At 39.6% G+C, this 13,901-nt stretch overlaps 1 protein-coding gene and 1 long non-coding RNA gene across 4 annotated transcripts; one reads left to right on the plus strand and one right to left on the minus strand.

Annotated features, from left to right (window-relative positions):
• Positions 1-1,896: 1,896 nt before the first annotated feature.
• Positions 1,897-7,633, plus strand: LOC135182998 (CDC42 small effector protein 2-B-like). Of its 3 annotated transcripts, XM_064157695.1 has the most exons (5): positions 1,897-2,462; positions 3,532-3,618; positions 4,000-4,201; positions 4,631-4,732; positions 5,250-7,633. In XM_064157695.1, the coding sequence occupies exons 3-5, from the start codon at positions 4,148-4,150 to the stop codon at positions 5,322-5,324; spliced, it is 231 nt and encodes a 76-aa protein (XP_064013765.1). In that variant the 5' UTR covers positions 1,897-2,462; positions 3,532-3,618; positions 4,000-4,147; the 3' UTR covers positions 5,325-7,633. The 3 variants fall into 3 exon arrangements, with proteins under 3 accessions (XP_064013765.1, XP_064013764.1, XP_064013766.1); XM_064157694.1 differs by lacking the exon at positions 3,532-3,618; XM_064157696.1 differs by lacking the exons at positions 1,897-2,462; positions 3,532-3,618 and adding an exon at positions 3,086-3,186.
• An 858-nt stretch (positions 7,634-8,491) lies between these two features.
• On the minus strand, positions 8,492-10,253 carry LOC135183000 (uncharacterized). The gene is made up of 2 exons (XR_010305375.1): positions 10,055-10,253; positions 8,492-9,055 (listed from the first exon to the last, which is right to left on the minus strand). It is a non-coding gene; the product is annotated as an uncharacterized LOC135183000 (long non-coding RNA).
• Between the last annotated feature and the right edge of the window lie 3,648 nt (positions 10,254-13,901).

Consider the following 13,901-nt stretch of genomic DNA (forward strand, 5'->3'; position numbering starts at 1 on the left):
TAGAGAAGATGCAGGAGAGCCCTGCAGAGGGACCTGGACAGGCTGGATGGGTGGGCAGAGGCCAATGGGATGAGATTTAACAAGGCCAAGTGCTGGGTTCTGCACTTTGGCCACAACAACCCCAAGCAGCACTATAGGCTGGGGACTGAGTGGCTGGAGAGCAGCCAGGAGGAAAGGGACCTGGGGGTACTGATAGATAGTAAGCTGAAGATGAGCCAGCAGTGTGCCCAGGTGGCCAAGAGAGCCAATGGCATCCTGGCCTGCATCAGGAACAGTGTGGCCAGTAGGACAAGGGAGGTTATTCTTCCCCTGTACTCAGCACTGGTCAGGCCACACCTTGAGTGCTGTCTCCAGTTCTGGGCCCCTCAATTCAAGAAAGATGTTGAGGTGCTGGAACATGTCCAGAGGAGGGCAACAAAGCTGGTGAGGGGCCTGGAGCACAAATCCTATGAGGAGAGGCTGAGGGAGCTGGGGCTGTTTAGCCTGGAGAAGAGGAGGCTCAGGGGTCATCTTATTACTGTCTACAACTACCTGAAGGGGCATTGTAGCCAGGTGGGGGGTGGCCTCTTCTCCCAGGCAACCAGCAATAGAACAAGGGGACACAGTCTCAAGTTGTGCCAGGGTAGGTATAGGCTGGATATTAGGAGGATGCTCTTGACAGAGAGAGTGATTGGCATTGGAATAGGCTGCCCGGGGAGGTGGTGGAGGCACCGTCCCTGGAGGTCTTCAAGAAAAGACTGGATGAGGCACTTAGTGCCATGGTCTAGTTGACTGGATAGGGCTGGGTGATAGGTTGGACTGGATGACCTTGGAGGTCTCTTCCAACCTGGTTGATTCTATGATTCTATTATGACTCCACTACCTTTCTAGGCAGCCTGTAGTTCGAGGACGTAAACTGAATTTGCAATCTGTACGAACATTAATAAACAGTATGCTATTTACAAGCAGCTAAGTTTACTCTGTAGCTGGATTTCAACTGCTTGACTCCAGGGTTCTCCCAAAGCCATGGTAATTCATTGTTTTTCACTTTTTGCCTTTCACCAAGCAAGGTAATTTCTTAAAGTTTTGTGCTCAAAAATAATTTTCAACCTAGAAATACAAGTTTCACTGATTTTTACCATACCTTGTCATTCAGATGTGTAAACTTAGAAGTGTTCCAGAATTTTGACATGATTTATATATCAAATGAGCAAAGTAAGGATGCACAGTGTTTTTTAGAAAGGCAGTTAGACTTAAATATGCTTCTTCCACCTGAATTCAGTGCTGACAGAGACAGAATGAGAAAGACCAAACAGCTACACTCAGAAGTTACCACAATTTAATAACTTAGTTGAGGCAGGGTGATGCTAGCCTGCATCTTTACACTCACTGTCTTTCACTGATAGTTCAGAGTCAAGGATTTGTCACAATCAGATGTTGAGTCTCCAGACCAGTTGTGAAGAATAGATGTGTTTAGTGGATGTTACTTATCAAGATTGCCAGGCACCTCTTGTCTCTGGAAAGGGAGAATTATTTGGTTTTGATTCAGGGAAATATTTTCCAGTTCATATCAAACTGATGTTTTGTAAATAAAATAGAAGAATGTTTTGGACATTTTTTAGTAAGCAGCAATGATTGAACAAATGGAGTGTTATGCTCAGGAAAGTGTTACCTAAACATTGACAAAGCTCTTGGGCACTTTAAGGCTACGGACTCCAGAATGTCTGTGCATCCTGCCCATTGCATTGAGCATCTGTGTCTGGGCGTGCTAGCCATTTCCCTGGCCCTTTGTCTCTCTCTCCTCTATAATACTGCTGCTATGGTGAAAAATAGAGAGAAAGAACAACAGGATATTGTCCAGTTCTGGTCTGTGTGCCAACAGTGACAAAATGTTGTTTTTCTCCTTGGTTTGAGGATTCTTGTTGGCTTTTATGTATTTAGTGTGGGGTGAGCCTGAACACATAATTAGAGTGGAAACCTTGAGTCTCTGGGAAGAAGGTGGTGTCCTGTGCTCCAGTGCAGACGTTCCTGTCCTGGACGATGACACTCTGACTCAGTGGAAAAGAGTTTGTTGTTAAGCATAACAGGAAGATGTCCAGCAGTGCTGTGTGCTGGGAGGACACCTGCAGAGCTGCCGCAGGGGTGGAAGTGAGCCACAGGCTGTATGGATAGTGCTGAGAAAGCTGCACGACTGCACAAAGCTGACGCCAAACTAGGGCGCTATTTTTGGTTTCCCTTCTGCTTTTCTGACACCTGTAGGTAAGCGTGAAGTGCACAACAGTCTTCTGCAGCACCTTACAGAGAGAAGGAACCACCACAGGGGATGGAATCGCAGAGAAGAATTCTTACTTAGCAATCAGCATTAATCATGACCCAGGAACATGAACTGTAAGTGCACTGGAGTTGCCAAGACAGGACCTGATTGTGTGCCAGAGCTTGAGTGAAGGACGGACCATCCTGTCAGGAGTCCTTGGGAGCAGCAGGTAAAACCCAGACATGGCATGGAGCCCCAGAGAGGTGCTTGGGAATACAGTGGGAGGAGAGGAAGTGCTCAACTGTTTGTTTTTCCTTTGGCATGGGGAATATTTCTCTAATTTGATGCTTGTTTCAGTCGGTCTGCTTTCAGAATAGGTTACTGGTGTGCAGTGACACACTTCATGATTTTTAAGACAACCTTAGCTCTAATACAGTCTCCTTAAAATGAAATAAACCCCAGAAATCTGCACTTAATGTGAGGCGTAGGCAAAAACTTCAGCTTCTATATGTTTTTATGCTTGTGTGGGCCACACTCAAACAATGAATCAGTGGTGATAAAGTCAGTTGTGAGAGGACAAAGTGAGGCAACAAATTATAATTGTGCCAGATAATGAGTTGTATTAGAGCCACCCAGAATAAAATGGAATAGGAAGCATTCGTCAGGAATGTATCCTACAGGCCACCTAAAAGCTGAGTTGTGAATGTAACAAATGTTTTGAAAGATAAATGGCAGAAATTCAAAAAACCTGCATGAAGTATGAGAAGTAATCAAGGGTAAGAAATCACAAAGGTGAAAGAAATAGAAGTGCTAATTACATAATTGTAGAACTGTAAGAAATTGTAGAACTGCAAAAAATGCCTGTGAAGAGGGAATGTGATGTTGTGTGATTGTGACGACTTCAGTGGAGGTTCAGAAAGCCTTAATTAATGAAGCTGTAACTTTGTTAAGCTGTAAGCTTTTTAAAAACAGTCTTCTTTATAAGTTAACATGTTATAGTTTTAATGATCTGTGGTACAAAACCAGTTTTCATGAAAAGCTACTCTATAGCAGTGGGGTTTGTTTGAAAGAAATTACAAAAAAAAAGAAAAGAAAAAAGAAAAAAATAATTCAGAAACTACTAAAAAGTGTTTTGGGTTTTATTGGGATTTCTTATCATCATTTCAGTGTCCCTAAAGTTAGTGAGTTTCCTGGTCATGTCTTCAAGAGTGTTGTTAATAGTTTTATACTATCTGGGAAGCTTTAGAGTCTGGTGAACAGTTTCTGTTGCTGGTACTGAAAACTTTTTCTCTTTTAAGAGCTTTTCTGAGTCACTACTTTGAGTTTTTCTGCATCTAAAAGGAGTAACAATATCAGATCTAAGAAGGAAATTTCATTTTGCAGAGGTTTGTAAATGTTAAGCATTCAATTTGTTGTGCTTCAAAGCTTTTTTCTTTCAAAATAGTTCATAAGTATTGGCTAATTCTGCTTACAACCAGAAGTCAGACTGTTAAACAAGACCCGACTTAATTCTAGCATTGCTTTTATTATGTTTCTATAAAGATACTTAAACTTAAATGGCTATCTGCCTGGGAGTAAATCTACAGAGTTCTTAGCCCTGATTTCTGATGTGAACTTACTGATTTTAATTTTGTGCTGCTCTTCTGTCCAGGTATGCTTAAGAATTTTCAGGTCTTGTTTTAGTCTTCTGAAATGTTTGTTGCTCAACAACTCTTAAAAAACTCTGCTATATTTCAATATAAGTGTAAATAATCATCTCTTTGCAGGTGTACCAATCTGATGCTTTCTGTCATCTTTACCAGTTGAATCTTCACAAGCGATTCCTTTCCAAACTCACTTCAGGAACTGTTTCTTGGTCCTTGTACTGCAGAGAAATAACTGCACTTTACAAGAGCTTATCACCTATTGAAAAGTATGACTGAATTCCTGGTCTGTTTTAATTGGTGCAATGGTGAACAGCCCCAGCCGGTAGGTAGATGCACGACCGCTGTTCTTTATCCGTTTTGAAATGTTGTCTTTCAGCTATGTGGAAATTACTTTCATTGTCTTCTTGTTTTGATTAGTTTGGGCGAAGTAATATGAAAGCTAAAACCAGACCTGTTAAACTATGTTTAAATTGTATGTGTTTTGCCAGAGGATTTAGCCATACGTCAGTTTGCAGTTCTCGGGCCCTGGTTTTTCAGCATTAAAGACAGTTTTTGCTAAAATTTAATTAGCACTAATAAAAGTGACTTTGACCCTCTCTTACTGCAGTCTGAAATTTCAGCCTGGTTGCCATGAAGAGTCTTTAGGAGTCAGTGCTGGCCATCTGGATTGTTTTTATCTCAGCTGTTTGTTTCTGTTTCAAAGCTGCTCATGTTTTCTGAATAGAGACCTAAGATATCTTCTCTCTTACAGAAGAGGCGTCAGAGGCTGGACCGGAACATGATAGGAGAACCAATGAACTTTGTACACACTGCACACGTTGGGGCAAGAGAAATGAGTGGCGACTATTCATCAGTAAGTGTACACCCCTTGGATAAGCAGAAATCTCCACTCAGTAACCTACAGTATCTTATTAGTGACCTGCTCTACATAAGAGAGAGAAAATGTGGTTTTTTTTCATCAGTAGAACAGCATTAGAACAGAAATGTCCTTTGGCTTATAACAGAAGATACTGTGAAAGATATGCTCAGCAAGATGTGTTCATTTCCCCAGTATCTTTACATATGATGAAAGCCTTTTGGAAAAGATTCTGTGGATGCACTTGATATTAGGTCCAAATAACACATCACCTTGAAGTCAAAGTTATGACAGGTGGATGGGTGTTTAGAATAAGTGGATTTTGAGTAGCAAGGCCCAAGTCATGAACTGATTTACAACAGTATCTAACAGTCCTGAGTTTAGTTGTTATTTCTTCCTACTACTGTTAGGACCCAGCTGTATAAATATATGGCCTCTTCAACTGATGCTTTTAATAATTGCTCTGTCAACCAGACTTTATAAGATGCATGTTCTAATTAAAGTTTTTTTCTAGGCTGTATCAATTCAGGACCACATGAAATCTAAAGGTGGTTATGCAAATGGAACTCCTGCAGCTGTTGAGATATAGGCATCGGAGAAGGCTGAAATCTGCGCTGTCTTACAAGGACCCCCTGGACTGTGCTTTCATTTGCTCTGTAACCTCTTTATCATGTATAGTAGAGAGAGCACCTGAAGTATAAATAGGTCAGTGCAAGCTTTGGTGTTTTTAGCACAATAGATACCGAAGGAGTTATTGCAGATTGTTCTTAAAGTGGTCTCCTATGGTAGTGTTGTGGTAGCAACTGTAATTTGTTCTGTGGATGATTTCCTAGCTGTGTCCCAAAAACCTCAGAAAGTTGTCTTGCAGGATGGGATTGGAAGTCAGTAGGAATCATCTGGGGATTTGGTCTCTGTCATTTTCTCCCCTCAAGAAATGCAGAGATTGATTTAATTGGAATATACTGAATTACTAAGCAGGATCTTGTAGCCTGTAATATAACTCTGGACCTGTTTTTTTACATGGCTTTACAACATAATGCATAAATCTACTGAGCTGTACTTTGGTATATTTTTAATGTCTTTTGATGGTGAGTGAACTCTAACATAATACAGTTAGCTGAGTTTGCAAAGCCCAGAAGAACTTCTGCCTTGCTGTGATAACACCTTTGTAGCTAAAAATGGAGGCTTCGCAAACATACCCACCCAGGAATGAGGCTTAGAAAACCAAACAGTTCTTCCAATTACTGAACTGCCTCCCTTCCTTACATGCACTAGTATCACTGACAGGTATTACACAACAGAGTTAATAATCTGCACTGGTTAATTTCAAGGAGGACTACAATATGCTCACAACCATGTGTTAATTTTGCATGGCTGCTATTGAATGTTAAAGTACCAAGGATTACTGTCTCTGTTACCTACCAGTAACAGTAACTACACAAGGCATCAAGGGGTATCTCACTTGTCTTTCTGGCTCCTTAATTTTGAGACTGGTATTGTTTTATTTTGTGTGTTTTTCAGATGAACTGAGTTTTTTATTGCATATGGCCTAAATAAAAAATGTGGTTGAAGTGGTACAGCCATGTAAAGGATGTTGAGTATTGTGAAATGGTGTCCTGCAGAGTTCCAGCACTTCATAAATATTTAAATAGCCATTGATATGTAGCCATACCCACACTACAGTTTAATACTTAGTTCTTATTAATCTTTCCATTAAGCAATATGACAAAACTGGTGTAGTATAGCTAGGCTTTTCTTTAATCGCTGATAACTGTTCCTCAGCTCGAAGTTGTGAATGACTACCAGTGCAGAAATTTAGGAAATCTGCTTGCTCTCTCAGGATTTAAACTGTTGCCATATCAGCCCCAGTTATGCTGAAGTCAGTGGAACTCTATTTCTTGCTCTGAGCATAAGATCGTTTTTTTTTTAATGATCATTTTTCTGTTTGAAAGACTTCTAGCTGGAAAAATCTTCTGATTTCTACGATTCTGTTTGTGGCTTGTGATGCTTCTTAAATCATTGATATAGTGCCCCACTGCTGCACACCAAGAGATATCACTCTTACAGGTTTTATACCCGAGCACAGGCTGTCCCTGCCTTCTAGGTGACATTTAGCATGACTTAGGAGGACAGTTGAGTAACATAGGCTGTTACTATAAACATAGCATATGTTTAGCATATACTTAGTTTTGCTCATTAGCATATTGAGAGGTGTCAGATATTAAAAGTGCAGTTCATTAGGCAAAGGTGTGGGCACCCTAGCCCTCAAAATCTGTTTTGAAATTGGGTGTTGATGTTGCTTAGTCAGTTTCAGCTAAAAACAGTTTGTCTTCAGAAGATCCCTTCTTTCAGCTCTTTGGCAGGCCAGCTTTGTGGGTCCTGAAATGTGCTAAATCGACTTGCCTTCCTGTCCCACGCTAAGATAGGCAGTAATCCCACACTGCAAAACAAACTGCAAGATAGTATTTCCTAAAGACATGCTCAGTATGTTTAAGATTATTGGTGTATGCGTATGTACAGGTAGAGGAGTTGATGATCATGTCAGTTCTTCTTTCTAAAAATAACAGATAATTTTGTTATTGAGCCTCTCTTTATAGAAAAAAAAAACAAACAAACTTGTTTTCATCATGTAAACCAATGCTACTGGGGGCAAAGCTAACCTGTTTTCATCAAATTAGACAGTATTATCTAGGAGCATAATCAAGTGCCACATCATTAAACGGAAATGTTTAGCTATTGCATGAAGGGTGCCATGACTTTTAAAATCTAAACAAACATTAAAAAGTATGTCTTAGGGTGTAGGGGTTTTGTTGTTGTTGTCTAGAAACCTTATCTACCTGTAATCTGTCATGTAACTGTCTAAACCTGCCCTGGTTATAATAAATCAGTTGAACTAGGCACTTGCACTCTTTTCCTATTGTGGGAAATCTTGGTATTTTCTCTGCATTGAAAACTGTTTGCTCAAGTGGGTGCAGCAGCATGGCTTGAACGTCTATGACACAGAATCAAATGTCTCCACTAGAGGGCACAATTTTACACCAAGTCTTTTCTGTCTGCTCTGTACAAGCTATTACACCCTAGAATTTCTATTTTGCCTTGTTTGGAGGATTTTTAGCCTGTCAGGAATAAAATATGAGATCAAAGGATCAAACTTCTAAATCTACGTTGTATGCTATGAATGTGTTCTATCAGCACAATGTGGCAATGAAATATTACTGCTATGACTTGATGGCATTTTATGGTTTCTTTTTGTAGTTGGAAGTAAAATAACTTGCAAGGGGAGCAGGATCAAGAGTTTTATATGTAGTCTGTCAGAATCTCAGCATTGTGTCTGTACGCTTACTTTAAACAAAAAAAAAGAGGGGAAAAAATCTCTCAAGGTTGTGGTGAGGAAGTGTTATTGTTGAATACTATCTATTGTGATGTCTCTGCTAGGCTTTACTGCCAATTCCATAATGTTGTATAAACCTACAGTCAGCATACAGAAATGGTTTTTGCATTTTTCACGTCCTAATATGTCTTTACCTCCTGTAGAGAAGGTTATAACAATTCTGTGGTGTCATGCTATCTTCTGAGCTAGCCTGTAATATGACAGTTGGCAGCCCTGCTATAGAGTGCTATTCTTCTGTATGATCTTGCCATGTTGGACTGTCAGGTGCTTCTGTAGCTTCCACTCCATACAGACAAAAAAATGGTTGAGAGATTAACAAATACTTGCTGTGCCAGCAAGAATAAGCACAATTTGACAATGCTAAATTCCATGTAGGTGTGACTGTGGAATTTATTACATGTTGCTATATACAGTAATACTAGGAGAAAAAAAAAAGAAATCTGGCAGTGAAATATGATCTTGTGGCTATTCCTGATTGTGTTTGGATTTACTTTGCTATCAGCATTGTGATGCTACCATAAAATCCCACAGCTGAAGCTACAAATGATCCTGTCTTCATTCCATAATGCCTGTGGAGATATTGGAGATGAACTAGAGGAAGAAAAGTGCTGTGTTACAGTGGTGTGAAAAAGATCTCTTCTGGTGAGTGGGTTCCTGTAAAGCTTCCGGATGCTGTGTGGTTCTGCAGACTCGGTTAGTCAAGAGTCTCAGGCAGTTGTTTAAGGCACTGTACTACGAGATCATGCAGATTAAGTTTGGCAGTCAAGAAGCAGGAGGAGAAAGCTCCATTTTCCTTACTAGTATTTGCATCTTCTCAGGAGAACAGACTCTTCAGTGGGACTGATTAAAAGGAGTACTTAGAGTACTGTGGTTTACTAGGTTGTGCTTCTAGTTTATGACTCCCGAAGGTAGACTTTCAATTCTAAATTCTGTAAGACAGGTGAATCATAAAATAAAGGTTAATGTCAAAGGTGTGGCATCCTGAAATTAGAAAAAAAATCTAGTTCATTAGATTGGAGACAAAACAAAGACTGGATTATCTTTGAGGTCTCTTCCAACCTGACATATATTTTGATTTTGTAAACAGAAGTTTTTTTCTGAAAACAAGGATCCTTGGAAGAAACTTTCCTTTTTTATTTTTAAAACATGGAGACTTGTATTTTTAACTCTTTGCAATTGTAGTACTACTCTTACTTATCTCCCTTTATGTTTTAATACAGGAGATGGATCAACAGAATTTAGACCCCAAGTAGCAATTAATGCCTGAAATTCAAAATTTTAGATGTTTACCTCTACAGGTGAAGACTCTGTGCAGCTAAGGAGATGTTCTAAGTGGTTGGTGCTTGGATTTCTGTAGATAAACTGCCCTTTCTTCATACACAGTAACTTGCCTGGCAGACAAGGCCCAAATTACTTGCATCAGCAGTTTTCCTGTTGATATTCATGTGGTTATAGTGTCTAAGTAAAATGTTTCCTAGTCCTTTATAGAGTAGGTCCTCTCTAGGAGCTACCCTGATGGACAATTGTTTCCTCATCAGAGCTTTAAGCTGTAGAGTTACTTAAACATGCTACCTCCTGCAGCTCTGAGCCAGTGTTGTACTTTATGTGTGAAAGCATAGTCTCCTTGTTATTGCTTAATTCTTCATACCCCAAGAAGTGTGGTCAGAGAAGCTAATGGGCAACTACAGAAAAATAAGCTATTCAACTGAGGCAGGTTTAGAAGCCATGGAGAGCCAATATGATATATACTTACAAGGAATGAACAGGGAGCAGAACATGTGCTTTTAACATTGGTTATCTACAATGCACAGGACAGCTTTGTTGATACTAGTTGGAAAATACTTGTGTGCATAATTGGTATATGGAGGAAATTGTGCACTTACATGTATGACTAAGCTGGGACTTTGAGACAGAGATTACCAAGGTACCTTCAATAGGTGGTAGTATCCTCTTCCTGCAGTGGCCTATAAAGTTGTTTTCAGAAAGCCTAGAGTCACCCAGAACGTCAGCTTTGGTTTCAGCAGTTGCAGATTCAAAATCAAGGTGACACCCTTAATTTTTTTTCTTCACCTGGTGAATATGAGATCACAGACATTCCACATGCAGAGGCCTGCTGCACCCAATGTTACCTCTGTAGAACACAACAAAAAACACCCAGACTAAAAATTTAATACAAAATACCAGCAGTAAAAGAATATTTGCCTGTAGTCCACCATGCTACCAAAACTTCAAGGAAATAAACTAGATCCAGCTGATATTCAGCTTCCGGGTGTTAGGAAGGTATAGATAGATTAGAGCTGACAGCCATGGAGCTGGAGTCGTTCTCCTGTATTCTGTGCAGGCTGAGGAGGTCAGCATGGCTACACCAGATCTCTGTTAAGACCTTCTCTCCCAATGCTATGGAGAGAAATTAAACATGAAAGAGTGAAAGCACTTTGAATAGGCAGGGATGTTACTAGTATGTGTTCTTGTGCTAAAAAGCTTCCAATGTGAGGTACTTGATACTGAAGAAGGACTGGTGTCTTCACCTGGGAGCTTGTTTTAATGTGAGTTTGCTTGTCTATAAAAAATTGTAGCCTTTCAGGGAGAGTGACATGGTATGCATTGGCTTTTGGAGCACCCAAACCCAGCCCTACCTGGCATATCAAGTGTTGCAGTATAGCTACTGCGCACCTTGAGGTGGTCACCTGTTCCATACATCCTGTTTCTGTGCATCCCATTAGTGTGACCATAACTGTAAGTATTACCTAAAAACATAGTTCAGACAGGAGGAGGTTCTTTTAACCTAGTTCTTAATCCCATTTAGAAGAGAGTAGGAACAGATGGGCAAAAATGGCAGCTTTGAAGTGTCTGTCTCTATGGTGAATTACACCTGAAATCAAGGCCACAAAACTGTACTGAACTACTTATACTAAGTGAACCTTTAAAATTTGTCTTGTTATTAAAACAATGTAAATGGGGACAAAATTCTCTTTATAAGAAATGTTTAAGTTTCCTCTGATATTTGCATGTAAACCCAAGGTTATTACTAAGTGCCCACCCTAACTCAAGGGCAAAAAAGTAAAAAAAAAGCTGAATTTTACTGGCTTAATATACATGCTTTAATATATATGTATATATTTAGACTTTCATCTTTAAGGAATGTGGAAGGAAACAATCCATTCTTTTAAAGTGAAATTAGTATGAGTGTTCTGCCTTACTAGAAGTTAAAACAAAAACGGACATAAAAATCTGCATTTAAAATACTGAGAGAGAATTTGGTGCTCCTTTAAAGCTGACATTGGCCTGTACAAGTGGATGACTAAATAATTTTGGATTCTTCATCAAAGAGATAGAAAAAGTGTTTGGCTACAGGATTTTTTAATACATATAATAGTGTATTTACATGCATCTGATCTTGCTGGTGTGTAATACAGGGGTGTACATTTTACATAACCTACCACAGCTGAGTCTAAAGACGAGTAAAGACTATACTGATAATCAGCAATTAATCTCTTCACAGCAAGCTGTCTGAAATTATGGATTTGTAAATCAGGCAAAACAATGGTACTCTAGACAGAAATTTGCTTTTGAAAAACTTGGTTTAATACATGCCAGTCTGAAAGTCCAGTCTCAACATGAGCTAAAGCTGCATATTAATGGTGAAAGTAATATGCTTTCCTATGCGGTTACACTTATTCTTGTCTCTTACCACCAGGAAGTACTAAAATCTGACTCAGTACCTTTGAGGGTGTGATACAAGCTTGAAAATATAATTCACATTAAGACTTGCTGTCCTTCATTAGTGCATGCTAATGTGACCTTGCAGCATAATGGCACATGAGGAAGACTTTCACTAGTTTCTTTCAACTACTTTAAATGTCACCTTTGAAACTACATTTGAAGTGGTTATTTTCTTTGCTGCATAATATCCTGTGAACTAGGGTATTCCTTGATTGAATAGATGGTTATTTATTAGTGTTCAGTTAGGGCTACTAGCACATGGGGAGAAGCTGATCAATGTGCAGTTATTAATAATTCTTAAATGCCAGTCTTTCTGGGGTTTGGGTCATTGTCTTGCCAGGAGACCAAGGTCTCATCAGCCTTTTGCCCATCTTTGTCATGTGTGTATGTCTCACAGAGAGTGCTGAAATTTGACACTAGATCATCTAGTTTTGTTTTTGGTTACACATTAAAGCTAATGGTAAAAACTGAAGTTACCAATAAATATTACCTAAGAAGATTTTACTGATGCCATGAGTGTGAGAAGCCCATGTTCTGAGCTAACTTAGGGCTCCTCAGTGCAAGTGTGTTTCTGACCTGCATAGTCCCCAAGGCAGGGGTGATCAAACCAAACTTACACTGCTAGAGAAAACAATTTCTTCTTATTTAAATAAAATTGTACTCCTAGTATTTCTCCTTCACCTACTTTGTTTTGTATCAGTTTGTTTAGTTTCTTCTCCTTTCAGCTGCAGAGAGAATTAAAAGTGTTGTGCTTTTCTGGGGAATGCAGGGAGAGGGATTAGTATTTGGTAGGGGAGCACATACCATGGAATCTGATCCCCTCTGCAGCTGTGCACTTGCAATTCAAATTAAACACTTCTTCCATGCCCGAAATACACTGTCATGTACATAACCTAAGCTTTTTACAGATCACAGAACTGACAGCGCTGTAGAAGTAATCTGTATTAATTTGCCTCCCAGATCTTGCTAGATTCAGAAGGGATAACAATTCATGTAAAGTATCGTGGTTACTCTGACAATAGCATCAAAATAGCAACCCACAGATGGACAATGTACTAGCTGTCTTCTAAAAATTCATATTCCATTTAGAACTGATAATATTAGCTGTGTCATGGTGTGCTGTTATCTTTAACTGTTGAAGCACATGAAATTGTTGGACATTTCAGCCTAGCAAATTTACAAGATGCTTAAGCCTCTTCTGTTACTGACAAAAAGATGAATTGCAGATTGTCACTGGGGAAGAAGAAAAGCTTGCCTGTTGTCATGGAAATACCTGTATTGATTAAAATCCTACTTATTTACAGGCATGTTCATGTTATTCAGATTTTTTCATCAATGTAACAACTTACTGAAAGTCTGCTATAATGCAGTGGGTAATGTGCCCTGTTCATATTTTTACATGGCTTAAATTCACACAGAGGGAAACCCATGCATGCAACAACCTCCTTCCTCAGTAGCAATTACCAATAACCACTTAGTTTGTGAGCAGCTAAAGTGAAAGATGTTGCACAACTTCCTCAGCTGGTAAATCACGGAACTGTTTATTCCCTCCCTGCAAATCATTGCTGGCTCTTACATCTGATGCTTTTGAAGCCTCAAAGACTTCTCCAAAATGGTCTTTCATTTAAGAGCAAACAATGCAACTCCCTCAACCTTTTCTTGTAAGTCACGTTTTGCTGTCTTGTACTTGCTGTCACTTAAAGACATACCACTACTCTCACTGTGCCTTCTCCTTATAGGTGTGTGTGCATGTCTGGTCACCCTGGAACACAGAGCGTGATGAAAACACTCAAGAGTTTGTTTCAGTAGGTTTGGGGCAAACCCAATTGTTTCCTTTTATTTGTAACGTCGTGAAGGGTTCAGATAGCTTTCAACTACCTAAAGCCTGCACGTCTTCGACTTGCTAGGTGGAAAACCCTACAAGCTCACAGCTGTTGATCACCCAGAAAACCACAATCAAAGAACAAGGGAAAGAAGAAACACAGGCAAGCCAAGGAGTCATCCTGGCTCTCTTCAGTGTAAAGACAGTCTCCCCAGCCCACCCAGGCCTGT

Source organism: Pogoniulus pusillus, chromosome 17 (assembly GCF_015220805.1).
Source record: "Pogoniulus pusillus isolate bPogPus1 chromosome 17, bPogPus1.pri, whole genome shotgun sequence".
Taxonomy (NCBI): domain Eukaryota; kingdom Metazoa; phylum Chordata; class Aves; order Piciformes; family Lybiidae; genus Pogoniulus; species Pogoniulus pusillus.

Bases quoted from the DNA above. Each gene is read 5' to 3' on its own strand.
- LOC135182998 (XM_064157695.1), top strand. From the start codon at position 4,148: ATGACTGAATTCCTGGTCTGTTTTAATTGGTGCAATGGTGAACAGCCC. The intron at 4,202-4,630 runs GTAGGTAGATGC...TCTCTCTTACAG, and splicing joins ATGGTGAACAGCCCCAGCCG to AAGAGGCGTCAGAGGCTGGA. The intron at 4,733-5,249 runs GTAAGTGTACAC...GTTTTTTTCTAG, and splicing joins TGAGTGGCGACTATTCATCA to GCTGTATCAATTCAGGACCA.